Source organism: Colobus angolensis, unplaced genomic scaffold (assembly GCF_000951035.1).
Source record: "Colobus angolensis palliatus isolate OR3802 unplaced genomic scaffold, Cang.pa_1.0 Scaffold380, whole genome shotgun sequence".
In the NCBI taxonomy this organism is placed as follows: domain Eukaryota; kingdom Metazoa; phylum Chordata; class Mammalia; order Primates; family Cercopithecidae; genus Colobus; species Colobus angolensis.
In genome coordinates this window covers 938,644-963,614 of record NW_012117155.1, presented here as the reverse complement: position 1 = coordinate 963,614, position 24,971 = coordinate 938,644, and the positions used below count along the sequence as shown (strand labels likewise).

At 43.4% G+C, this 24,971-nt stretch overlaps 1 protein-coding gene across 7 annotated transcripts in view; it reads left to right on the top strand.

Moving 5' to 3' along the window:
- The window catches only part of ARNTL (aryl hydrocarbon receptor nuclear translocator-like), a 109,111-nt gene extending 84,690 nt beyond the window's left edge, over nucleotides 1–24,421 (top strand). For 3 of the 7 annotated variants that reach the window (XM_011954261.1, XM_011954264.1, XM_011954260.1), the window contains 11 exons: nucleotides 2,675–2,767; nucleotides 3,844–3,961; nucleotides 6,829–6,978; nucleotides 9,356–9,599; nucleotides 11,284–11,390; nucleotides 12,810–12,960; nucleotides 13,820–13,908; nucleotides 15,536–15,644; nucleotides 18,323–18,416; nucleotides 22,840–22,942; nucleotides 23,751–24,421. In XM_011954261.1, coding sequence (XP_011809651.1) covers nucleotides 2,675–2,767; nucleotides 3,844–3,961; nucleotides 6,829–6,978; nucleotides 9,356–9,599; nucleotides 11,284–11,390; nucleotides 12,810–12,960; nucleotides 13,820–13,908; nucleotides 15,536–15,644; nucleotides 18,323–18,416; nucleotides 22,840–22,942; nucleotides 23,751–23,911 — 1,419 coding nt within the window. In that variant the 3' untranslated portion in view covers nucleotides 23,912–24,421. Of the gene's footprint in view, nucleotides 1–2,674; nucleotides 2,768–3,843; nucleotides 3,962–6,828; nucleotides 6,979–9,352; nucleotides 9,600–11,283; nucleotides 11,391–12,809; nucleotides 12,961–13,819; nucleotides 13,909–15,520; nucleotides 15,645–18,322; nucleotides 18,417–22,839; nucleotides 22,943–23,750 lie in introns of all 7 variants that reach the window. The other 4 variants (XM_011954258.1, XM_011954262.1, XM_011954259.1 and 1 more) reach the window with 2 other exon arrangements.
- Nucleotides 24,422–24,971: the final 550 nt, after the last annotated feature.

Here is a 24,971-nt window from a genome sequence, read left to right as displayed (position 1 = left end):
CCCCGTGCGTGGTTGGTTTAATGCCCTGTCACCATCTTGAAAATGTAATTTTTGAACAAGGATCCCTGCATTTTCATTTTTTACTGGGCCCCACAAATTATGTAACTGGTCCTGATTCCCATACTGGTAACAGATCTGCAGCTGTAGATGTGATAGGCATGCCTCTATCTCTTTCATTGTTGCGTATTCATGAGTCCAACAAACACTTTTGTGTACTTACTAGAGGCTTGGCATTGTTCTAGGGACATCCAAATCAATGACATTTGAGGCTGAGGTACAGGCTTGATTATTTTAAGAAAAAGAATCTATGTCTTTATTTCATATATATATATATGTGTGTGTGTGTGTAAAATAATTATGAAGCAGAGTCCTGTGGATGGACAAATTTAAAAATAAATAAAACAAGCTCCTTTTGCAATGGCACATGCTTAATCGTTTTCTTTTTGCTGCTTTTCTTAATAATTTTCTATCAGATACCCATACTTACCAGGGTATGGAACAAGGATTATAATGCTATCTCAGCTAAGTACTTCATGTTGGGCTTGTCTTTTCTACTCCTTTGTTTTATGCAGCACTCAAGAGTGATCTCTCTTGCCTGATGAAGCTTTTGTCACCTCTCTGGCACGTCAGTGGCTGTGAAATGCTGTCCAGTCCCTTATCACTTCCAGGGGCCCAGTTCCAGGGACTTGCTTCAACAGAAAGCCAGGTCCACTCAGATGATGTTCAGACAGTTTGGTTGCAGGAGCTGGACTTCTGCTTTTCCTCAGCAATGCAAAATGGACAAACTGCTTTCTTTACTAAGTGCTTTCAAAATATCTTTAATAAAGTGTATGTCAGGGATCAGTCAACTGTATCAGTTTACAATGTCTACATTACTTCTTCATGTTTTAAAAACCAGGCAGACTGTACCAGGGCCTCTGTGTCATTTATTAGCCAGCACTGTCTTCCCAAGAGTGACCCTACCACTGGCTGGCCCTGTGGCTCTGTGGTGCTGGTAGTGTTCTCACAGCTTCTGTTCCTTAGCTGTCCTTCGGGCCTGGCTCCTTCACAGATGGTCTGCCAGCCAGGGTGCTGTGGAGTTGGAATGTCCAGAGCCTCCCCCTGCTGATGCATTCACTGTTTGGAACCTGCTGGCTTTCCCCTGGAGTGTTGAAATAGCTTTACCCATGTTGTTGGTTCAGGCCTGACCCTGCCCAGCATTACCTTCAGGGTGTCACAGTTCCCTTCTGTCCAGGTACCTTTCAAGCCACATTGCCACATCAATGAAAAGCCTCAAAAACACTTCTGTGAGATATAAGATTATCTGCAAGGCAAACGAGGAAGTTATTAATACCCTATTTGTTGACAGAATGAGGCTTCCAGCAGATGGTGCTTGGAAAGTTACTTCCCCCTCACTGTCATCCCTTGCCCCTGGGCCAGCTTAGGGACCTAACTTAGGAAAGGATCCTCCCCAGCTTCCTTCTGGCTGAGTAGCCTGCCAGGGTCTCACAGCAACAGTGATTCTGTTCCCCTCTCACTCATGTCTTCTGTCCCAGCACAAATGCATGCACCATTCTTTTACCTTCTGGCACATTAATTCATTTCCTAGTTCCTTGAATTAAACTACATAATGAAGGCCCTTTTGTGGAAAAAGAGAACAGAGTTTCTCTGTATTTTTCCAAAGAACAGATTGAGGACCAGTGAATAAGGTGAGAAACTAGCCCACTGTGTATTAGAACCAAGGAGGGCTGAGTCATAAGAGCAAGGGCATGACAGAGTGGGGCGCACCCTCCTTGTCACCGGAAGACCCCAGCAGGAATTGAGTAGTTGTATGTCTGGAAGGCAGTGGGTGGAATTCACACATATGCTGACAAAACAGCCCAAGCTCTCAGGCACTATAGCTTGCGTATTTACCTGCTTCAGTCTCTTTACCAAATGTTGTCCTGTCTTAATGACTGGTTTTATTGGAACATTTAGATTTTTTCCTGTATTTAAACTGAAGAAAGGGGTAAGAAGAATCTAAGTGGGGGGGGGAGGGGTGGGGGGGGTTGCTTTTCTTGTCTCACTTAGAATGCAAATAGTCCAGCCCTGGATGGAGGGATAACATTTGAGAGTAGTAGTTCTCAGCCCTGTGTACATTAGAATCACATTAACGTGGAAGTGGGATGGGTTTACAAAATGCCCCAGTGATCAGCACCATGCCAGACCATCAGCATAAAAACAGAAACAAAAAACACTACTCCAAATGTTGAGAACCACTGTTTTAGAGAGCTCCCTGTACATGGAGGTTTTCAAGTTGAAGGCAGATGGTGGCTGAGATGTTAGAGGGGATTTTTCAAGAGTCCTTCCAAATTTCAGATTCTGACTCTCCATAGAGTTGTTAGAGCAAAGAAGTATGATTTCTCTGGACCATGATACCTTCAAAAGAATACGTACAAGCTGAATTCTGCTTTGAAATAGAACTTACTTTATTTGGACTTTTTTTCTATAATAATTAGATGATATGTAGAAACACACACACATACACACACACAATTTGTTTTCAGCATCCTGCACTCAGGATATCACTGAAACTGTCAGTGATTGTTCCTGTGCTTTGGATGCTTAGAAAGCACATCCTCTATTAGTTATCAGGGGGATTACAAGTTATCTTTCCTAAAGTATGAGAAATTGATTATCCATTTTTCCTGATTAGGCAGCAGATGGATTTTTGTTTGTCGTAGGATGTGACCGAGGGAAGATACTCTTTGTCTCAGAGTCTGTCTTCAAGATCCTCAACTACAGCCAGGTATTGTTCATGCCCCTGTTGGTGGTGGGCAGCCTCACAGCAGTCAGAAGTGTCACTCAATTTTGTCAGAATAATTATAGTATACAAGTCACATGTGAACTTCTTCCAGAAAATTCTTAACTTCTTAACAGATAAATTAATTTAGAGTTAGAACAGTCTGGTAATATGTTCCATATTCCCCCCATTGGAAGATCTGACTCTGATCTGATCAGTAGCATTATGGCTTTCTTCTATTGCTGCAAAATAAATATCCCACAGTATGTGGCGAGCACAGAGGGTAAGAGGCTATCTGACAAGGGAGAAGGGTAGGCAGGTAACACAGTAACAGAGAATACGACACTTGGAAATCCACTCCATACTGTGTTTGCAGTGCTGTGTCACTTCTTAGCTCTACTGAACCTCAGTTTACTCTAAAAATTGATGATGATAACCTATAGGATCAAATAAGAGTAACATTTATAAACGCTTCTAGAACAGAGCTTTCACTTGTTATGTCCCCCAGAGCTTTTATTCATTTATTCATTCACTCACTGACACACTGGTATTTGCATGGAAGCTTGGTAGGCAGAAGACTTGAAGAATCAAAATGACATTTATGTAAATTAGAATTAATGTAAATTTAATTTTTCCAAAGATTTCTGCTCTTTTTAGTCTTAGAGCAAAGTTATGGAGGAAGTTGCTGTTATCTCTCTGTTAATAGACAAGGTGACTGAAGCATATGATATGCGTAACTTGCTTGAGAACAGAGAGGCTGAACGGCAGAGCTGGAGTCAGAGCCCACCCCTATCTTCCGCCTTCTGAGGTCTTACAGGGGAATTCCAAGATTATTGCCTTAGAAGAGCATGAACTATATAATTGAGGGTTTTCCTCTCACGTTATCAAAATTAACCTCCAGATGCCTCCTTCCTTGTGTCTAGGCAAAGTGGTTGGACATATGTACAGGTTCACACAGGAAAAGTTTGAGGTCTCATGCACAAAAACACAAAGACAACAAGCAGACTGTGTGCACTTACTTGTTGCGTAATTGATTTTCTGCATGCAGTTGACTTGCCATGTTTAACATTTCATCTCCACAGAATGATCTGATTGGTCAGAGTTTGTTTGACTACCTGCATCCTAAAGATATCGCCAAAGTCAAGGAGCAGCTCTCCTCCTCCGACACTGCACCCCGGGAGCGGCTCATAGATGCAAAAAGTGAGTACCAGAGAGGCCTCGCATTTCCTCAGCAGCCCACTCACAGGCAGCCAACCCTGAGTGAGCAGAGGGTGAGTGTGTGTGATGGGCTCAGCCTTTCCAGTCCTACTTCTCTGTCCTGTTTCTGGGGCACCAGAGCTATCTTTGGCTAAATGGAATTATTTATGTTCTTTTGGGTTTATTTTACATAAAAAGAAGAAAAAAATCTCAGTGTCCAAATTTATTGAAAAGAAGAGCTATTTAGACTGGATTCTTTCTGATTTTTAGACTTTTCTTTTTTCTTTCAGAATCTAGAAAATCCCAGTTGTATGCTCCTGAGTTTAAAGGGCTAAGTTTGACTTGTTCTGTCAGAACAAATGGGCTCTATTTACCTGAGTTGCACACAGGCAGCCTCATAAAAGAAAGAAAACGTCAACTATAAATATGGTGTTTCTTCAACCAACGTGTTCCTCTTTAGGTTGGCTCCCCCACCTGGCATTCTTCTTGCAGTAGTGGAACCACCATTCACATCGCCCCCTCTGCCCCCGGCTTCCTGCTACTGCACACACTCCTGTGCAAGGCCCCAGCAGCTGTCATCTACTTTAGTCCTGTGGGAGGCTGTGCACTCCTACAGTTAAGAATGAGGACTCTGGCTGGGTGCGGTGGCTCACACCTGTAATCCCAGCACTTTGGGAGGCCGAGGCAGGTGGATCTCTTGAGGTCAGGAGTTTGCAACCAACCTGGCCAACATGGCAAAACCCCATCTCTACTAATAATACAAAAACTAGCTAGGTGTGGCAGTGCATGCCTATAATCCCAGCTACTTGGGAGGCTGAGGCAGGAGAGTTTCTTGAATCCAGGAGGTGGGGGTTGCAGTGAGCCGAGATCGTACCACTGCACTCCAGCCTGGGTGACAGAGCAAGACTCTGTCTCAAAAAAAAAAAAAAAAAAAAAAAAAAAAGGAATGAGAACACAAGAGAGATTACTGGGCTCATTCCAGCTCCACCATTCACTATGTGACCTTGAGCAAGTTACTTAACCTCTCTCTGTCTCAGTTTTCTCATTTATGGAAGAGTACCTATTTCATTGGGTTGTTGTGAGGATTGAAAGTGTTAATGTATATAAAGTAGGCAGAACAGTTCCTAGCACATAGCAAGAACAGTATCAGTGTTGCATGCACCTTGGCCCAGTGCAGTCATGGCCTAACTAATGTCCTGCCCCCAAGCTGTCCATGTTAATCCCTGGAAAGAAACACCACCAGAGGAATCTCCTTCAAATCATCTTCTTCATTATAGCACTCCTCTTGTTCCTAAAAGTAAGGTGCAGACTTTGGTATCTGTTGTCCTTTATAGTCTTGCCTTGGATTTTTTTAGTGACCTTAGGAGAAAAATATGAATGGCATTTGGTCCTTACCTTTGAGGCTCTTAGCATATAGTCAGAGAAACGAGGAGACAGACAGCACCCTGCATAGTAATAGGTGCAGCCATAGAAATAGTGCCAGGCGTAGAGAACGGATGATTAATTCTCATGTGGGCGCAAGGACAGGCATCACTGAGTAGATGACAACCGAGGTGGGCTTGAAAAGATGAATTAATGTTTGCCAGGTAATGAAGGGAGGAAGAGAGAAGAGGAAACAATCTGTGGACAGGTGCAGGGGTGTGGAGCCACGTGGCTTGCTTGGTGCTATTGGACAAGACCTGCGGGGAGGGCAAGGGCTGAAGCATGAAGACCTTTTGTTCTGTGGGGACACAGTGAAGAGCTCTGAGTTGGGTGCGGCAGGCTTGGATTGGCATTCTAGGGGAGATCACAGAGCTGGCAATGTGGGAGGTAGATGGGAGGGGAGGAAGCCCAGAAGGAGCCCTGGGCAGCGGCCATTCCCTGGCACACTTGCTCGCGTGGTGGCCATGGGTGTGTTTTCCCTCGGCTTCTGTACTGACACCTAGCCAGTGTTTGGTAAGGAGGTGTGCACCTCAGAATCACCTGGGAGCTTTTCAACATAGTCATGCTCCACCCCCAGAGATTCTAATTTGGTTTTTCCGGACAGCACAGTCCAATAGAAACATAATGCAAACCACAAACATGAGCCACATGTGTAATTTTATATTTTCTGGTAGCCAGATTTTAAAAAATAAAAATAAATGTAAAATTAACTCCAAAATATTATTTCAGCATGTAATAATTATAAACAATAAGTTCATTCGCATTCTTTTATTTTTCTGTACTGTCTTTGAAATCCTGTGTGTATTTCACACTTACAGCACATTTCAATTTAGAAAAGCCACATTTCAAGTGCCCAGTAGCTGCATGCAGCTAGTGGCTAATGCATTGGACAGCACAGATCTACAATGGGGTCCAGGAATCTGTAGGTTGATCACGCATCCAGGGGATTCTGGCCTACAAGCCAGGTTGAGAACTTAAGGCAGTCCTGCTCCCTCCTTTCCTTCCCAATATCCATATCCTACTCATCCTTCAGTGCCAGCCCAAGTTCTTTCTCCTCTGGGAAGCACAGGTTGTCTTTGCCATTTATTTGGCACTAATCTTACATCACCCTGTCCTATTATTAATCTTTTCTTGGTGCACGTCCATTTCCCCTTTGTCAGCCATAAGTTTCTGTTGGGCAACAAGCCCATAGTATATTTCTTTTCATCCCCAGAGTACCTAATCAATTTATTTAGTAGCACACTCTATGTGATTTATAAACATTTCCAGACTGACAACATACCTATCCATGCTGCATCTGTTAAAGCCTAAACTAGGGAGATATTTGTCTCATGTCATCATTATAAAACAGTGAGGCAGGCAAGAAAAGGCTTTGCTCAAGGTCACACTCCCCCTCCTGACAGACAACACTGCTCTCAGTTTATCACATTTTGTGTATTGATTTGCAGCTGGACTTCCAGTTAAAACAGATATAACCCCTGGGCCATCTCGATTATGTTCTGGAGCACGACGTTCTTTCTTCTGTAGGATGAAGTGTAACAGGCCTTCAGTAAAGGTTGAAGACAAGGACTTCCCCTCTACCTGCTCAAAGAAAAAAGGTAACAATTAAAACCCTGTAACAGGTGAAGCTTGCTTTCTACAGCGGAGCTCTCAGCAGGGCATTGCTTCCGTGGTTTCTGGCCGGCCAGAGTGGCAGGTCCCAGAACTGCAGCCAGTACCCTGCAGTCCTCCCTGTGTGTAGGGCAGTTGGAAGCAGAGGAGAGAGCTGAAAAGCCTGATGGCAGAGATTTGTGGAGAGGACTCCTCTGTTTAAATTGTGTTTCTTTTAATGCGATTGAGGAAGAATACTCTCAGCCACAATCCTAACTGCCTCGTGAACACCCACCAGTCCATCAAAATTACTCTGAGCTCACCAGTGACCTTCATGTTGTTAAATGGAATGCACACTTTTCCTTTGTCTTCCTTCTTGAAGTGTTCTTTTCCCTTGATTCCATGAAACCACATTCTTCCTCCTCCTCGACCCCCTGCTGCTACAGGCTCTCTTGCTGGCCCCTTTGCTGGCTGCTCCTCTCTGTCCTGGGCTGCTTCTCTGTCTGCAGTCTCTCTCTGTAGGTCACGTCATCTACTCCCTTGGCTTTAAATGCCAACAACTTCCACATTCATATTTCCAGCCTAGACTTCTCTTTTGAACTCCATATTCATAAATGTACTGCTTACTAAATCAACCTGCTTGGATATCTCAGGGGAATCTCCAACAGGATACATGCCAAAGTAATCACCTGAGCCTCTCCTCCAGCATAAATGGCACTGCCATCCAGCTGGCTGCTCATGCTAGAAGCTGGGGAGGCACCCTCACTTCTGTCTCACCACCCGACTCCTCAATCCCGTTACAAAATCCTGCCACAGAGAGTCCCATCTGCAAAAGTTCTCTGAAATGTTTGTCCCTTTCCATGCTGCCTACTGTCACTCAGCTCCCAGCTGCCCCCAAATCTCACCAGGTCGAAAGTGTAGACACACATGCTCCCCACCCCCAACACAGCAGCCAGGATGATCTTTTTATCAGTCCCCTTTTAAAAACCCTTCAGTGTTCCCTATTGCTCTTGAAGAAAAGCTCAAAATATTTAACGTGACCATGCAGCCCCTGACCCTGTCAGTAAGCACATGTAAGCCATGTTGACTTCCTTTGATGCCGCAAGCCCTTTCTGGGCAATGCCTCTGCACATGCTGTCTCTTCTGGTTGGAATTTCTTCCCTCTCCCCATAAGCTCCCTTCACATGGCTGTCTTCAACCTCAAACTGACTTATGTCTTATAGCACCCTTCTGGTTTGCTTTCTAGTGCTTTCTTATACTTGCTGTTATATAGTTATTTGTGTGATTATTTGTTTAAAGTCTGTCTCCCCCACTAGGCTGTGAACTCCACAAGGGCATGTCTGATTTGTTTTTCACTCTTATTCCAGTAACCAGCACAGACTCCATGCTTGGCAGACACTCCATAGTGGCTTGCTTGTTGGTGAAGTCTATAGGTGCTCTACACTTAATGTGTCCCGAATCAAAATCTTTTTTTTCTCTCTCTCTGCTAGTCTGTTTTCTCTCTTCTCTGAGTCAGTGAATGACACCAGCAACCACCCAATCCAGAAAAGTTGGAGTCATCTTCATTTGTTTCTTTCCCTTAAGCCTGATATTCATAGCAAATCCCAATAGTTTGATCTCAGAAATTTCTCCTGCTTCCTTTCTCTGCTCCCTCTCATCTTCACTGCACTGCCATAGTTCAGTCCTGCTCATCTTTTGCTGTATTATAGCCACTGGCCCCTGAACTAGCATTCCTACTTCTGTTTTCTACTCTCTTCCAGTTCACACATCACTCTGTTCCTACAGCATCCAAACCACAATTTGATTTTGCTATTTCTGCACTTAAATACCTTTAGAGGCTCTCCATTTCCTGCCTTAAAAAAAAATAGACCAACATATTGGTTAGCAAGTGATCCATGGCCCTTTTAATCTTCCCCCAACCTGCCTTTCCAATTTGCCCCTCACTCCCAGTACCTCCAATTTCACTTCAACCACACAGAGCTCTTGGCCATTCCTATATACGCTGTTCTCTGTGCCTTTGTATGTCCTCAGCCTTTATACATTCTAGTCCCTCAGCCACTGCTCATCCTTCTTGACCCACCTCCTCCACTGGTTTTTTGGGGGAGCCTTCCTCTCCCCAGGAAGAGTTAGATATTCCTTCCTTGGTGTATGTAATAAATGCCCATGGTATAACTGGCCCTGCTTAAGCATACTGACACTGGATGACAGTTGTTTGTTTTTCTTTCTATCTACCCCTTTCACTAGATGCTCACTTCTGGAGAGTGAAGCATTTTGATTTTTTTTTTTTTTTACTCCCTACCTACATCCCACCCCACCATCGGCTGCGTACACCTCTATGACCCAAACCTAGTGCTGACACTAACCACAAACTTTGCCTTCTAGCAGATCGAAAAAGCTTCTGCACAATCCACAGCACAGGCTATTTGAAAAGCTGGCCACCCACAAAGATGGGGCTGGATGAAGACAATGAACCAGACAATGAGGGGTGTAACCTCAGCTGCCTCGTTGCAATTGGACGACTGCATTCTCATGTAGTTCCACAACCAGTGAATGGGGAAATCAGGGTGAAATCTATGGAATATGTTTCTCGGCACGCGATAGATGGAAAGTTTGTTTTTGTAGACCAGAGGTAAGAGTCTACATACTACCCTTGAGCAATGATGGTGGAGGATTTTCAACCCTGATCTAAAAAGCAGAGAAGACTGGGCCATCAGCTGGCTTTTCTAAGAAGAAAGAAAGAAACAAAGCTGGGTGGAGTGTCTCACACCTGCAATCCCAGCACTTTGGGAGGCCAAGGCGGGTGGATCACTTGAGCCCAGGAGTTCGAGACTAGCCTGGGCAACATGGCAAAACCCTGTCTCTACTAAAAATACAAAAATTAGCCAGTCATGGTGGCACATACCCGTAGTCCCAACTACTCTGGAGGCTGAGGCAGGAGGATCACCTGAGCCTTGGGAGATCAAGGCTGCAGTGAGCTGTGATTGCACCACTGCACTTCCTCCTGGGCAACAGAGTGAGACCCTGTTTCAAAAAAAAAAGAAGGAGACAAGTGATGTGAGTCTCTGTTAAAATAAAAATGAGATTCAATAGGATATAATCATAAATACAGAGATTTTTCTGTCATTCTTTGGCATATAGAGACAGTTAAGTGGGTGCCTTGATGTCCATGGCTGAAAGAAAAATAGTAGGGATAGCATGCTGTCTGAATCTATGGAATGTTCCAGGACCATTATTGTGATTGAAATTCTTTTGAATCTAGGACTTGGAAGCAATTATTTAGTCCTGAGTTGTCCAATAAAATACTCATTGGCCATGGTAGCCTCCTATGTGGCTAACGGCACAGACGTAGAACATTTCCGTCATCACAGAAATTATTGTTGGACAGCCTTGATCTAATCCAACCTCCTTATTTTATGGATGAAGAACAGAGGCCCACCCTGGGGACTGGTCTCCTGTAGGATTCACAACTAATTGGTAATAGACCTGGACCAAGGACCCAGGTGTCCCAAATTTACTGCTGCCTACTGCTTTCCTTCGGAATATGCATAGGCTAATAATTTTTCTGGCTACTAGAGACAGCCACAACATGTTGGAAAAGGAGACAGCCTCAGCTGTCTTGTGGCCTCAGCTGCTGCAGCTTCTGGCATTTGGTTGTCCTGATAAAAAGGAGGCAGCAAAAACCAGAAGCCTTGCACTGAGATTTAGATTTATACCACATTTTAATCTAATTAATGTAGTTCCTTTTTTAAAGACGGATCTCAGTCTGTCACCCAGGCCAAAGTGCAGTGGCGAGATCTTGGCTTACTGCAGCCTTGACCTCCCGGGCTCAAGCAGTCCTCCCACCTCAGCCTCCCAAGTAGCTGTGACCATACATGTGTGTCACCATACCCAGCTCATTTTTCTGTGTTTTTGGTAGAGACAGGGTTTTGCCATGTTGCCGAAGCTAATCTTGAACTCCTGAGCTCAGACAATCTGCCCACCTCGGCCTCCCAAAGTGCCGGGATGACGGGCATGAGCCACTGTGCCTGACTGCTTACCATTTTTAAAGCCCCCTCAGATTTGATTTCTTGTGATAATAGTCCCTTTACAAAGCTTCTTTGCTTTGTTTCCCTCTATTTTTATAGCTTTGATTAAATTCAGATGCCTGAAAAAAAAAGATCCACACAGTGAGCCCTCTGAAAATCCATCCAGCTCTTTTGCGTGCAGCTTTGACCTTGCTCTCATAGGCTGTAGCAGGGTTTATCCACTGCAAAGTTGCAATTAATCGTCTGAATGGCTTTTTCTTCTTTAAATATTCCTTTATTTCCTTTTAGGGCAACAGCTATTTTGGCATATTTACCACAAGAACTTCTAGGCACATCGTGTTATGAATACTTTCACCAAGATGACATAGGACATCTTGCAGAATGTCATAGGCAAGGTAAGCTAGGATGTATAAAAGATCTTAAGTTTAAAGTGTCCCCTTGCTTCTATAGACTAGTCCACATGACCTTCCAGGGAAATCTGTCCACTGAGGATGTAGGACTCAGCCAGCCTAGGACTCTTCAGGTCAGAACATCTGTGTGAAGAGGAAACTGACGCCTGCAGGCGCTGTTTATCCCCTTGTAGTTGCCCTGTGATGACTGCATGGCAGTTTCTGAAAGACATCTCTTGTTCAGAGGGTTTTCCCAGACCCTGGATTTAGTACGGCCGAGACTGATCTGATTCATTTTTCCATTCAAGCCTGCACCACCTCCTGTACTTTCTGTCTTGACTAATACTGTGGCTCCATGTGCAGCCTCCTGAGAGAGACCAACACTGACCCCTTCTTTCACTGTGTCTCCACCAGATCCTGTTCATTCACCTCAGACATGCATTTCCAAAAGTCTACTTTTTACCACCCCTACTGCCATCACCCTGGTTCATGCCCTTGTGCCTACCTAGAGACCTGTGATAGACTTCTCAGGGTTTCCCTGCTCCCTCTCACCCCCAGTTCATCTTCCATAGTTATCCCATTTATCCCCATCATCCCCAGACAGATTGAGACTGATAACATCAGCCTGCTTAAAAACCTCCTGCTTTAGACTCAAGCCCAAACGCTTTTGACAGGCATTCAGATGTGAGACTTTCCACCTCCTGACCCCAGCCCACCTCCTTAGTTTCAGTCCCCATCCCTGCCGGCAGAGGCCTGTGCTCCAGGCACCCTGACCTTCTCACTGGCCCCTCCCCGACCAGACCCTGCTGCTCCTCAGGTACTGCTGGGTTCTTCCCTCCCTCCTTCTCTTGGCAAACTCGTGTTCATCCCTCAAGGCTCTGATCTCTTCTCCCTGTATAGTCTTCCCTCACTCCTCCTCTTGAGGGCAGGAGTCATAGCCTGTCTCCTCTTGTATCTCCAGTGCCTGGCACATGAGAAGTGCTCATTACATGTTTATTACATGAAAGAATGAGGTTGAATAGGTGAGTGGCCTCTGTCGATTTGGATGTTCTTAGAAATAAGTTCTGTATTGCCCTTGGGCTTTGTGATTGGGATAAAGCGTGACATTTTGGACAGTGCCTTCTCATTTGCTGGTGGTCATGTTAGAGCTGATTCCAGTTAGATATATAACATGCAGTCAGTAATTCCCTAGAGCCTCAATTTTACAGACTATGGAAAATTGTGACAGCTTCACAAATGAATTGAAAGGCTCTGAGTTAGACCCTCAGAAACAACCTGTTTCCTGAGTGTTGACCACTGGGGTTTCCTTGGCTTACTAAAGAGCGATGTCGTTGCTCAGGTACCTTTACTATTTTGTATCGGATGTCCTGTTTAATACTTTCGTCTGAGAAAACAACCATGTTCATGTTTTCTTTACATTTTCAGTTTTACAGACGAGAGAAAAAATTACAACTAATTGCTATAAATTTAAAATCAAAGATGGTTCTTTTATCACACTACGGAGTCGATGGTTCAGTTTCATGAACCCTTGGACCAAGGAAGTAGAATATATTGTCTCAACTAACACTGTTGTTTTGTAAGTACTTTTCCTATATCTGAAGCTCCCCTTGCTTCAAAGAGATGCCTCGGGCTCCTTATCTAGAAAATGGGGTGCAGGCAACATCCAGTATCACATCCTTTAATGCCATCTTGCTAATACCTGTGAAGCCTCAGGACTGGCAGAAGCTAGAAAGGATTGTTAACAAAGGACAAGCTTCAGTACTTGCACCGTGCAGGCCCTGGCTTATGAAACTGCTCCGGGAAACAGCAACATTTCCTTCCAGATAAAGCAGCTAACCTTTGAATTGCACAGGCCCTGCACTCTAGGCATCCACTTGTGCTGCTGTGGAGGAAGGGGTTGACAATCTATGAAAGGTTCATACAGGCACTGGCTCACACTGGCCTTGGCTGAGGATGGGGAGGTCTCCATACCTATCAGGCAGGGGGTCCAAGCACTGGCAGCTGGAATGCCATCTCAAAAGGCTGCTACCTGCTAGATGAGCAGAGGGAGGTGAAGGAGCCTCTCTTCGGCCAGGCCTGCTCTCCATTCTTTCTTCCCCATAGTGTCCAAAACCCCACCTATCGTTAGAGCTGCATGAGGGGCCAGGGCTAGGTGCACTGCAGGCTGGCAGGAGGAGGTGCTGTAGTGCTGGCAGTGGTTACTGCAGCCACCACCTCTGCTAAACTGTGTCCCATACATATTAGGAAGGCCCAGGCAGGCAGTGGGGCCAAAGGCCAGGATGCAAACAGTGAGACCTGTTCACCCACTCAGACAGACACTTCATTTTCTGGCCTGTCCAGGTCCAGAGTGGACACCGGACACCTTGGCCAAGTTGAAAGGTGCACAGTTCTGAGCAGGCCTGACTCACGTTTCCTTATTGCTGGGATGTTCACAGAGCCAACGTCCTGGAAGGCGGGGACCCAACCTTCCCACAGCTCACAGCATCCCCCCACAGCATGGACAGCATGCTGCCCTCTGGAGAAGGTAACTATGTGCTGCTGGGGCCCTGGGGCTTGCCCATGAGAAGCTGCTTGTGGTCAAATATCCTCCCCTATAGTATTCAGGGTCCCCTCCATTCATATTCTGTGGAACAAGGGAGGTCTAGAGGGGATGATGTGCAGATTTCCCCATGAATGCCGAGGACACTGTCATGTCACTTTCTCTGTTGAGCCAGAATACTAGGAGCTCACTGATGCACTTTCCAAAGCTGCCAGCCCCTGGAAGCCCTTGAGCTTGCAAACTGCCTACTCCCCTTGTGCTTTCCTCCTGTGTTGCGTAGTGGCCATGAGGTAAAGTGCTCTTTGGTGACTGTCACTGGCTCCTGTAGTTGGCAGGAAGGTGTCTTTCGGCACTGGGGTGTGTACCATACCCAGTGGGCTCCCTTCTCAGGCTCAGCCTTGGCCCTGTCCCTGCTGTCCACACTGGACTCATCCTTCCTGGGACCATCCCCACATGCATGGCTGCAGCCCCTATCGATGACTCCATCAGTCATCTCTATCGATGACTCCCACATCCACATCTTCAGCCCCAGTCTCTTTCCCAAGCTCCAGATCTGTCTCTACAAATGCCTCATAGACAGAACCACCTGGAGTCCCAGAGGCACCTGAAATTCAGAATATCCCAAGCTGATTTTCTGCACTCCCCCACCTGATTGGTTAAGCCAGAAACCTGGCTGCTGTCTCCCTCATTATATCTAAACACGGAGTCCTGAACCTTCTGTCTCTTCAACTTCATCACCACTGTTGCTATTTCACCCTCCTCATCTGCTGCCTGGATCACTGCAAATCACCTTGCAACTCTAGTCCCACTCTCCCCACCCCATCCTCCATTGTAGTTCATTCTCCTTGCTGTGGACTTTCTAATAACCCAGATCTCATTTGTGCCTTTTCTGTGTATCGTCCTTTGGTACTCCTCATTCCCTTGTGGAAACTGTCCAAATTCGTTAGTACGGCATCCAAGAGGCTCCTCATGATTGGATTGGTACCTGCTGCCCCAGTTTCATCTATCATGCTCTCATCATCATTCATGATGAATTCCTTGGAGGAGTCTCCCAAGTTTTAATCTGCCTCAGTGCTCCTGCACGTGTTGGTTGCTGTGCCTAGAATGCTTTCTCCTCCTTACCTCTCTGCCAAGCTAATTCATACTCATCTCTCAAGACTCAGCTCAGGGTGAACTTGCTCCAGAAGCTGCACCTGGCCCCAGATGGGTTGGTTGCCTTGTGCTTGCCTGTCAAACTTACGACATTTTGCTATAGCCATTGTGTTCATCCTGTTGATTTCCCTGTTAAACTGTGACCTCCTTAAGGGCAGGGACTTGTCTCTGTAACCCTGGCACATACAGTGGTCTTCAATAAATATTTTTTTTCAGTGCATGAAGGGAAAGAATTAGATGCTGCATGAAGGGAAAAAACTAGCCTCAGATCCTAGAAGGAAACGAGCCTTTTCCTGCTGGAATGCCTTTTCCTGACAAGCTGTAGCCCTAAAGTCCCTCAAGGCACAATGCTGATGTTGAACTGCAAGTGGATCATGGGATAAACTGGTTTTACTTTAATACATAATAGTATTTCTTCCTCAGTTTTCCCCTTTCCTACTCTCAGATTCCTTTGTTGTAGGTGGCCCAAAGAGGACCCACCCCACTGTTCCAGGGATTCCAGGGGGAACCCGGGCTGGGGCAGGAAAAATAGGCCGAATGATTGCTGAGGAAATCATGGAAATCCACAGGCAAGTAACACCTTCTAGTTCCTCTGTTAAACCAGTGGTTCTCAACCCAGGGAAATTTTTTCCCCCAGGGGATATTTTGCAATGTCAGGAGACATTTTTGGTCTTCACAACTGGGTGGGAGGTTGCTACTTAAACATCCTGTGAATAGAGACCAGGGATGCTGCTTGTTAAACATCCTACAGTAAACAGGACAGTTCCCCGCTCCCCACCCAACAAAGAAATCCTGCCTTAAATAAAGATGCTAAACCAAAACAGCCCAGAGCTAAAGAGAATTACTGAGGAGACTTCCTTATGGCTCAAGGAGCTTCCCAGTACGGACAGATGTACCTTTACTTTACAGGAATGCAGGAGTAGAGCTGTGAACTATCAGAGTGATCTGGACCTTAACAAAACATTCATTTTTTTTTCAAAGAGCTGCCCAGGATTAGTACTAGAGACCAAGCAGATCAGCTAGTTATTACTAGCTGTCTTGGGAGAGACTTCCTTTCCATATGAAAGAGAAGGAGCTTAGAAACAGTCCACCTGCGTGTGAGTCCTAGGCCTGTCTCTCTACCTGGCTCTGCTGAGACTTACTTAACCTCTTGCTGTCTGTTGACTTAAACCATAAAAAGAAAGCACTATTTCCCAAGAATTGTGTTAGGATTGTGAGGGCACTCAGGAAAGTTCCAGGAACACAGCCTGACATATAGTGAGTGCTTAAAAATTAATTAAATCTGTCTTTAAGAGCAATCATTGAGAGGGACGCAGTTATCATAAGTCTGTCTAAATTTGGGGAATAGAGAAGGTGGTAACCAGATTCTTCAGAACGCAACTTAATGTAACATAATAATAAGAAAAGGAAGAAAAAACTGCTGCCACTGGATTCTGTCAGGAGAATTAGAGGCTGGACTGTTTTCCAATTGGCCCATAAAGGGGCTGTTATCCCCATAGGTAACACAGCTCTCTTCCAACCCCACAGGGTTAGTGGGTGTGACCTCTGCATCAGGAAGGAGATATGAGCGTAGTGTGCAGTGTAATCAGGTTCAAACCCTGTACTTTGCATTTGCATACCCTATACTTTGCTTGAGACCATCCAAGAACAGTATCAAACAGTCCTTGACCTCAAGAATTTTAAAATCTTTTAGAAGTCTATTTTCTTTATGATAACAGGAAAAAGGGAGAGTGCATGGGCCAAAGCAAGTGAAGGAGGAAAGATCTGAACTTGGCCTTAGCCAGGGTTTGCAATGAGAGTGGATGTTCCCTCTAGAAAAGTCAGGGATATTCTTGAGTGGGCATGTGAGTGGCAAATTCAGGGTCAAGAAACAAGCTACCTAACTGGGCAGGCTATGTGTAGGAAGGAGACACAGAGCTATGATGGGAGATTAAGAAACCCAAGAAATGATACTATGCAGTTTGGACTGGAAGAAACCTGTAAGACCCCATTTGTTGTAGGATGCTGAACAAGCATCCAAAGTCTTGTGTTACGTTTTGTGGAAGTTGCATTGGAATAGGGAGAGAGAAGGTGGGCATGTTTGATAACCCAGGAATGAGGCCTTATCCAACAGAGATGACACTGCCAAAAGAGAAATCAGTAATCTAAGGTCTAGCATTTGAAGATGAAATCAGGAATGATGAAACAGCAATTCTAAGATGAGAAACCTGGGAAAATAGTGGTTTCATAGACCTAAGTAGGGAAAGGTGGGGGACACTCAGCAATTTTTCTGTAAGCAATTAGCAGCTATTTGTGCATGCTGAGAATACATGATACATAGTTGTAAACTGCCGTTAAGAAGCTTATAATCCAGAAAGAAAACTTGTTCACTCTGAAATCTGGAGAAGTAGGCAATACAAGAACCAAAGGACTTCTGGGCGGTAGAGGAGTGATCTCTGGGTCACCCAAAAGCTGCATTCATCCATGTAGGAGCTGAGAGCCCTGTGGTAACACAACTGCCATCACACTCTCCCTAAACTCTAGCTGCAATGCCAAGTGATGGATTCTTTCCTGAGGTCCTTCAGCCTGACAAGTGTTTAGGTGGATTTACAGTTCTAAGTCTTCCCTTCTATAAATCTTCTGAGAGATATGCTAGCTAAGAAAGTCCTGGACCCATTTTTCATCAACCACTGCCTTCGAAGACTGCTCTTACTATCACTACTCCTAGGCTACCTTTTAGAGCTTGGTGCCCTCCATGTCCTGAGAGTATTCACTAGCTAAACAGTGTTTGTGGAGAAGGGGATAAATTTTTTGCTGTGGATCAAAGATGGAGGTTGATCTTAGAAGGCCTCCTCCAATTCACCTGGATTCTGTGAGGAAATAAAACTGGCCACTTACTTGAAATTCACCAACTGAATGCAAACTCCAATCCAAGGGCTTTGTCAGTGAGATGCTTGACTCTAGGGACTGCATTCTAGATCAGGTGCCTGCAGAACAAATCCAACTTGTCACCTGTTTTTGTAAATAAAGTTTTATTGGAACACAGCCACACCAATTCATGACTGTGGCTGCTTTCAAGCTACAGAGGCAGAGTTGACCTTTTGTGACAGACACTGTATGGCCCAGAGAGCCTACTATCTGGGCCTTACAGAAAAAGCTTGCCAAACCCTAATCTAGATCTTCATCCCCTTTCTCACCTTTACCCCTTAACAAAACACACACACTCCATTGAAGAAAGAAAAGGCAGTGTAATTCTCTTTTCTGACAGGATAAGAGGGTCATCGCCTTCTAGCTGTGGCTCCAGCCCACTGAACATCACGAGTACGCCTCCCCCTGATGCCTCTTCTCCAGGAGGCAAGAAGGTAAGACTGATGACTCTTAGCCTAAGCTAGAGAGCCTCTTGCCCAAGATCTGAAATGCTGGGGGTGGGAGTATGGAATTGCAACTGTGACTGCTGAGACAAGTTGGACTACTTCCTCCTTGAAGTAAATCCATCTGTGTGAGGCTGGATATAAAGCATACTGGTAGGGCTAGGGAGGCTTGCTGGCACCTCAGAGGCTTTCTTCCGTGTGAGTGGAAGAAGGGAGAAAGAATAAGGAATGGGGAACTGTCAGTTCAGTTAACTGAGGGAGCAAATTCAAGAGTTCCCATGAGGGAAAGATTATTGAGTACCTCACATAGAAAAGTTTCTCATTATCTGCCAGGAGTTTTCAAGGGAGAAAATATTAGTGTCTAGGGCAGGCAATGGAAACAGCAATGCCACCAGCACTGCTTTGGAAATCAAGCCATGCTTTATAGCTGCAGAATACTTGGGGATCTGCTGCCTGGAGGTTCCTGTGGTGTGACAGCATTGGATCCAAGCAGTGGATCAATCACCAGCCCTCATGAAGAGCTTTCTGTAAGACTACACTATAAATAGGTTTAGGAACCAGTCATTTGTTTTCATCTTTGCCGGAGAACTTATAAGCCTAGGCCCACGTTAATCGTAAATCATAAATCTGTTTATACCTCCTGATGTCAGTAGAGCTTAGGACAGTTTAAAGGCCAGCATTTTGGACACAATGGCTTCCCTCCCCATCTCTTAAAACACATACAGAGAGAGAATATTAGGAATTTCCATAGGCAGGACTCCTAGGGCACAAACCATCAAAAGCAGGGCAAGGATTTTCAAAACTGAGCTCCCCGGAGGTTTGTTCATGTTACCAAGAGCTGTGGTGTTACCAGGTGGGATGGGCTTGAGGGTAGTTGCTAAGGAGAGAAGGTAAGGGCAGAAATCCTGCTTCTGCAAGGGCAGCAATACTTCTTTTTTATATAGGAATCTTCTGCAAACATTTCTATTTGAAAAAGGGTTTGCTCCCCTCGAAAAGGTTGAAAGTCAACAAATTAATGGGTAAGACTACAAAGTAAGAAAGACCTGGGTTCGAAGCTTGGCCTTGCCATGTGCTAGTTATATGAACTTGTACAACTTTCAAGCCCTAGTTTTCTTTATGATGGAGCTAATACTGGTTAGGGTAGCCAGCATCTTTGCACATGAGGTCCCATTATGAGATAATATATGTGAAAGTGCTTGGCTCACAATACCATTGACAAGTGAAGTCTAGGTTTGGCATCCCGTGCCCCTCGTCCCCCTGCCCCTAACACACACTGCTTGCCAGCCGTCGTCTTAGTTGTTCTTCTGTTATACTTCCAGGTCCTTCCTGCATATTGGATCCACCATCTTGTTAGGGTGGTCTTCCAGTCTCCGCTTCTCAAGTTAACTTTTAGGTACTTTACTTGACTCCTGGTATTACCAGGGATTCTACTACTTGGTTTTGAAAGGTTATCAGTCCAGTATAGGCTTAAATATTACTCAAAGAACTTTCACATACATTGTTTCATCTCACCTTCACAACATTATAGTGACAAGATCCAGGCTCCTCAGTGTTCCTTTTATAAGTATGGCCCGAAACTACAATCCTGGGCTCATGACTTCCAATTCTTTTCACATCAACAACTACCAGCAATCAAAAGCTGTGCTCTGCATCATAAAGCTCCAGCTATTTTTGAGGCACTTATGAAACTTATTCCTTTTCTTTGGGAAGAATGGATTATAAAATGGATCTGTGAGAAGAAATTTGGATGTGTTCTCATGAGATGAATCCTGGGCAGCAGAACTTACAAGAAAAGCAGCTTAAACAAGACAGTTACATCTGACAGCAGTATTAAATGGTGCACCATACCCAGCCCTTTCCAGTCACTTTCAAATTTGGAAGGTCCAAAAATGAACCATTTTGCCTGCAGTTGTTTCACTCAGGATCAAGCTAAAAAGGAAACCTAAGTGAGCCTCCGTAGGTCCCAGGAGAGTACAGACATCCAGAAGCACTAAGGAAAATTCAGATAAAGCAGCACTTCTACAAATGTCATCTGCAGTCTTTTTCCAGAAAGAGGGGGCACAAGATCCTTTTAAGGGTCTGCAAGGTTAAAGCTATTTTCTTAATAACGTTAAAACATTAATTTTTTCACTGTATTGATAATGTGCACTATTCATGCTAAAAGCACTGTTGGGTAAAACTGCTGGCATTTTACCAAAATCAGACAAGTGGCACCAAACTATACTAGTAGTCACTGTATTCTTCACCACCACACACTCGCGATAAAAAAAAAAAAAAAGTTTAAAGCTAGTTTCATTTAAGATTGTCCATCATGGCTAGGTGCAGCGACTCACCCCTGTAATCTCAGCACTCTGGGAAGCTGAGGCAGGCAAACTGAGTCCAACAGTTCGAGGCAAGTCTGGGCAACATAGAGAAATCCCGTCTCTACTAAAAAATACAAAAAATTATCCAGGTATGGTGGTGTACCTGTAATCCCAGCTACTGGGGGACTGAGGTGGGAGAATCACCTGAGCCCGGGAGGTTGAGGCTGCAGTGAGCTGAGATTGTGCCACTGTACTCCAGCCTGGGCAACCAGAGTGAGACCCTGTCAAGGAGGGAAGGAGGGAGGGAAAATGTCCATCATTACTTTTATAAAATTCTCAAGTACACATCTTTTTAATGCTCTGTGACAAAATGAGAAGTACACACAAAGAACTTGTGCTGCATACCAAAGTATGATGTTTGTCTCAAAAACTACTTGTGTGATTAAGTTGTGAGTTGAACTAGCTGCTATTTTCATTGGACACCATTTTTATTGTATATGGTCATTCAGTTTTGTGTATTTAGAATACTTTTTTTTTGGAAATGAACGAAGTTAACCTGTCACTTCAAGGAAAATGACTGACATTTGTTGCCAATGATAAAATGTGAGCTTTCAAGCAAAAATTGGAATTTTTAGAAAACTTGTATCTGCTACTTTGACCTTGAGATCTTCCTAAAACTTAAAAAATGTTGTTGATTAGATAGGAAGTATTAACAATGGTGATATTTTGATGCTGTATAATGAAATGTGTCAACATATAGAAGATATGCATAATTCAGTGAACCAATATTTTCTAACTAAACGATGCAAGATATTTCAAAATCATGTAAGGGTAAAAGATCTATCCTAAGTGCAAAGATATAAAGAGTACAGAAAATTCATTGATACGGTTTCAGATTCCACTTTGCAACTCACCTTTAAGAAACTTCTACATGTCAAGTTTTGAAGTGGTATCAAAAAAGAATACAATTATTTGAAAAGTCTATTAAAATATGCCTCTCTTTTCCAACTACTTATCTGTGGGAGATCGGATTTCCTTCATATACTTGAATCACAAGACGTATCTAAATAGACTGAATGGAAAAACATATATGAGAATCCAGTTGAAAATTATTAAGCCAGACATTAGATTTGCAAAAATGTAAACTAATACCCTTCTTGATAATTTTTTGTTATTGTTTTGGAAAGTAGTTATTTTTCATTAAAATACTATTCATTATTTATGTCGACATGTAGTGGGTTTCTTACATTTAAGAAATCTATTAGTTTTAATTTCAAATACAGTAAATATTGATAAATACAGCCTACATAAGCTAAAGTTCTTTGGAGTCCTCAATAATTTTTTTAAGAGTGTAAAAGGGTCCCTAGACCAAAATATTGCTGTGGAAATAAAGTAAGTTATAATGCCACCTACTGGCAAGGCCTGAAATCCGAGCAGCTACGAAACTGTTTCCTCATGCATATCCAGATAGGTCTCAAAGAATGCTCTTCTTTGAGACTCAGCCAGGGGAAGGCAGCTGGGGTGAGTAGGGGAGATTTTGAGACAGAATTAGAATTCTCCTACTGAGTAGCAGTAATAATCCTCCCCAGTGGCCTGTCTTAAGAACTTAAACCACAGGTTGCTGAAGTTGGCACCTGTAGTATAAGAGATTTACTTTTAAGTGTTTTGTTCATTTGACTCCTTAGAGCTGTGTCTCTTCACAGCTTGTTAACTCCACTTATTTCTTCTTCAGAAATATCTGTCACTATGTTTTATTCCCTTATAGGGGAAATACCTAGCTGGGCTCATTGAAATTTAGGCATTGGTCCTAAAGGAATATGTGGGCATCATGATTCCAGGCAGTTGAATGCTCTTGGGGTTTTATTCAGCCTCTAAGTTGCCTCTGTGGGCTCACTAAAACGAAGAGAAAAGAACAGTTGGGGGAGAGGTTTTTTTCTTACTATGACCATGTCTGTTTAACAGTTCCTTGTTTGAAATCACCCAACAGAAAACTGAAGCCATTTGAAGCTTCTCCCCAACCCACCCCATGCATTTCCAACATGCTTCATTTTCCTTTTGGCATTGCTCATAATACTGATTCAAACTTCACACTTCCCTCTTTTTGTTTGTAGATTTTAAATGGAGGGACTCCAGACATTCCTTCCAGTGGCCTACTATCAGGCCAGGCTCAGGAGAACCCAGGTTATCCATATTCTGATAGTTCTTCTATTCTTGGTAAGTGGCATTATTATTCGTTTCCATTGCAATGAGCTTGCAAAACATCTGACATAGTCAGTTTTAAGAACTGAACTGTATGAAACAAGCTAATCCTAGATAAATTTGATAGGAACAGAATAAAAGTTTAAAATTTGTTTAACTCTCTAAAAAGTTGACTTCAGTGTTTTGAGTTTTGGTGGAGGTCCAAATTTGTGCCTGGAACTCAAGAGGAGGCTACAGCTACCTAGACATAGGCTTTCTCCCATGTGGGGCATAATCTCTTCAGAGAGGAAGCTAATGAAGGTTCAGAGATAATGCCTAGAAGGGTGATTAGTAAGCATATCAGAAGGTACTAAAAGTCATTGAGTGAAAAGAGTTTGCTTTTCCCATCACGTCCATCTTTTTCTCTACTTGTCTTTCTAGATCTGTTATTTTTCCCTAAACTCTCCCTTCCTATTTGCCTTTCTTTTTGTAACTCCTCTTAACTGGTTATATCAGAATATTAAAATAAGCTCAACTCAAATATTTTTAAGATTTATTAAATTTTAAGCACTTTGTATTTATTTCTAAAATGATCATTTGATTCCTTAGAGATGTGTCTCTTCACAGCTTAACCCCACTTATGTCTTATGTATTTTTTAAAAATTGGTACTTTCCTCTGAAAAACAGCAATATAAAAAAAGATAACCATGCAGCCCAAAAAGCAGCCTCTCACCCTACCATTAAATGTAACCTTCTTATTAAAAGTGTGCTTAGGAATTGCTTACTTAATCTAAAGATGCTTTTAAAAAAAAAATCACTGACCTGTCTTTATCTCCTCCCACAGGTGAGAACCCCCACATAGGTATAGACATGATTGACAACGACCAAGGATCAAGTAGTCCCAGTAATGATGAGGCAGCAATGGCTGTCATCATGAGCCTCTTGGAAGCAGATGCTGGACTGGGTGGCCCTGTTGACTTTAGTGACTTGCCATGGCCACTGTAAACCCTACATGTTGCTTTGGCAACAGCTATAGTATCAAAGTGCATTACTGGTGGAGTTTTACAGTCTGTGAAGCTTACTGGATAAGGAGAGAATAGCTTTTATGTACTGACTTCATAAAAGCCATCTCAGAGCCATTGATACAAGTCAATCTCACTATGTGTAACTTCAGACAAAGTGGAACTAAGCCTGCTCCAGTGTTTCCTCATCATTGATTATTGGGCTAGCTGTGGATAGCTTGCATTAATTGTATATTTTGGATTCTGTTTGTGTTGAATTTTTTAATCATTGTGCACAGAAGCATCATTGGTAGCTTTTATATGCAAATGGTCATTTCAGATGTATGGTGTTTTTACACTACAAAGAAGTCCCCCATGTGGATATTTCTTATACTAATTGTATCATAAAGCCGTTTATTCTTCCTTGTAAGAATCCTTTACTATAAATATGGGTTAAAGTATAACGTACTAGACAGTTAAATATTTTTAATAAATGTTTCCCTTGTTCTATAAATACTGTTCACATTTCAAATAATTAGAAAAAAAAAATCCTACGTGTTGCAGGGCTGGATTATGAGTTTCTACAGTGGATGTTCAAGGATGATCTACGCCAGTAAAATTTGTGGTGCTTTTCTGGCCTTCATAGCAATTCTGGGCTTGCATAATTTCCCCATGCTACTAGCTTAGCTGTGTTGTTAAAATAGTTCATTTCTAAATTGTTGCAATTTTCATTTATGTGAGAGCAAAGATGTTACTGCTTACAAACATCGAATCCTCTGAAATTATAAATTCAAGATTATATTTAACACAATGGCTTTTCTAATGCTGCACCTCTCTAATACTACTTCAGTTATATAGTAGGTGACCCCAGTCCTAAGGCACCTAAATATTTGATTCCTTCTTGAATTGGACCACAGAATATTTAGAATAGCATTTGCATAAATAATTTGCTAAGCAAAGTAGCATGGTATAATGGAAAAAGCACTGAACTAGTATGAGAAACTGACTCTGAAACTTAGGGTGACTATATGAACTAGTAAAGTCATTTTGCCCTTCATATCAAG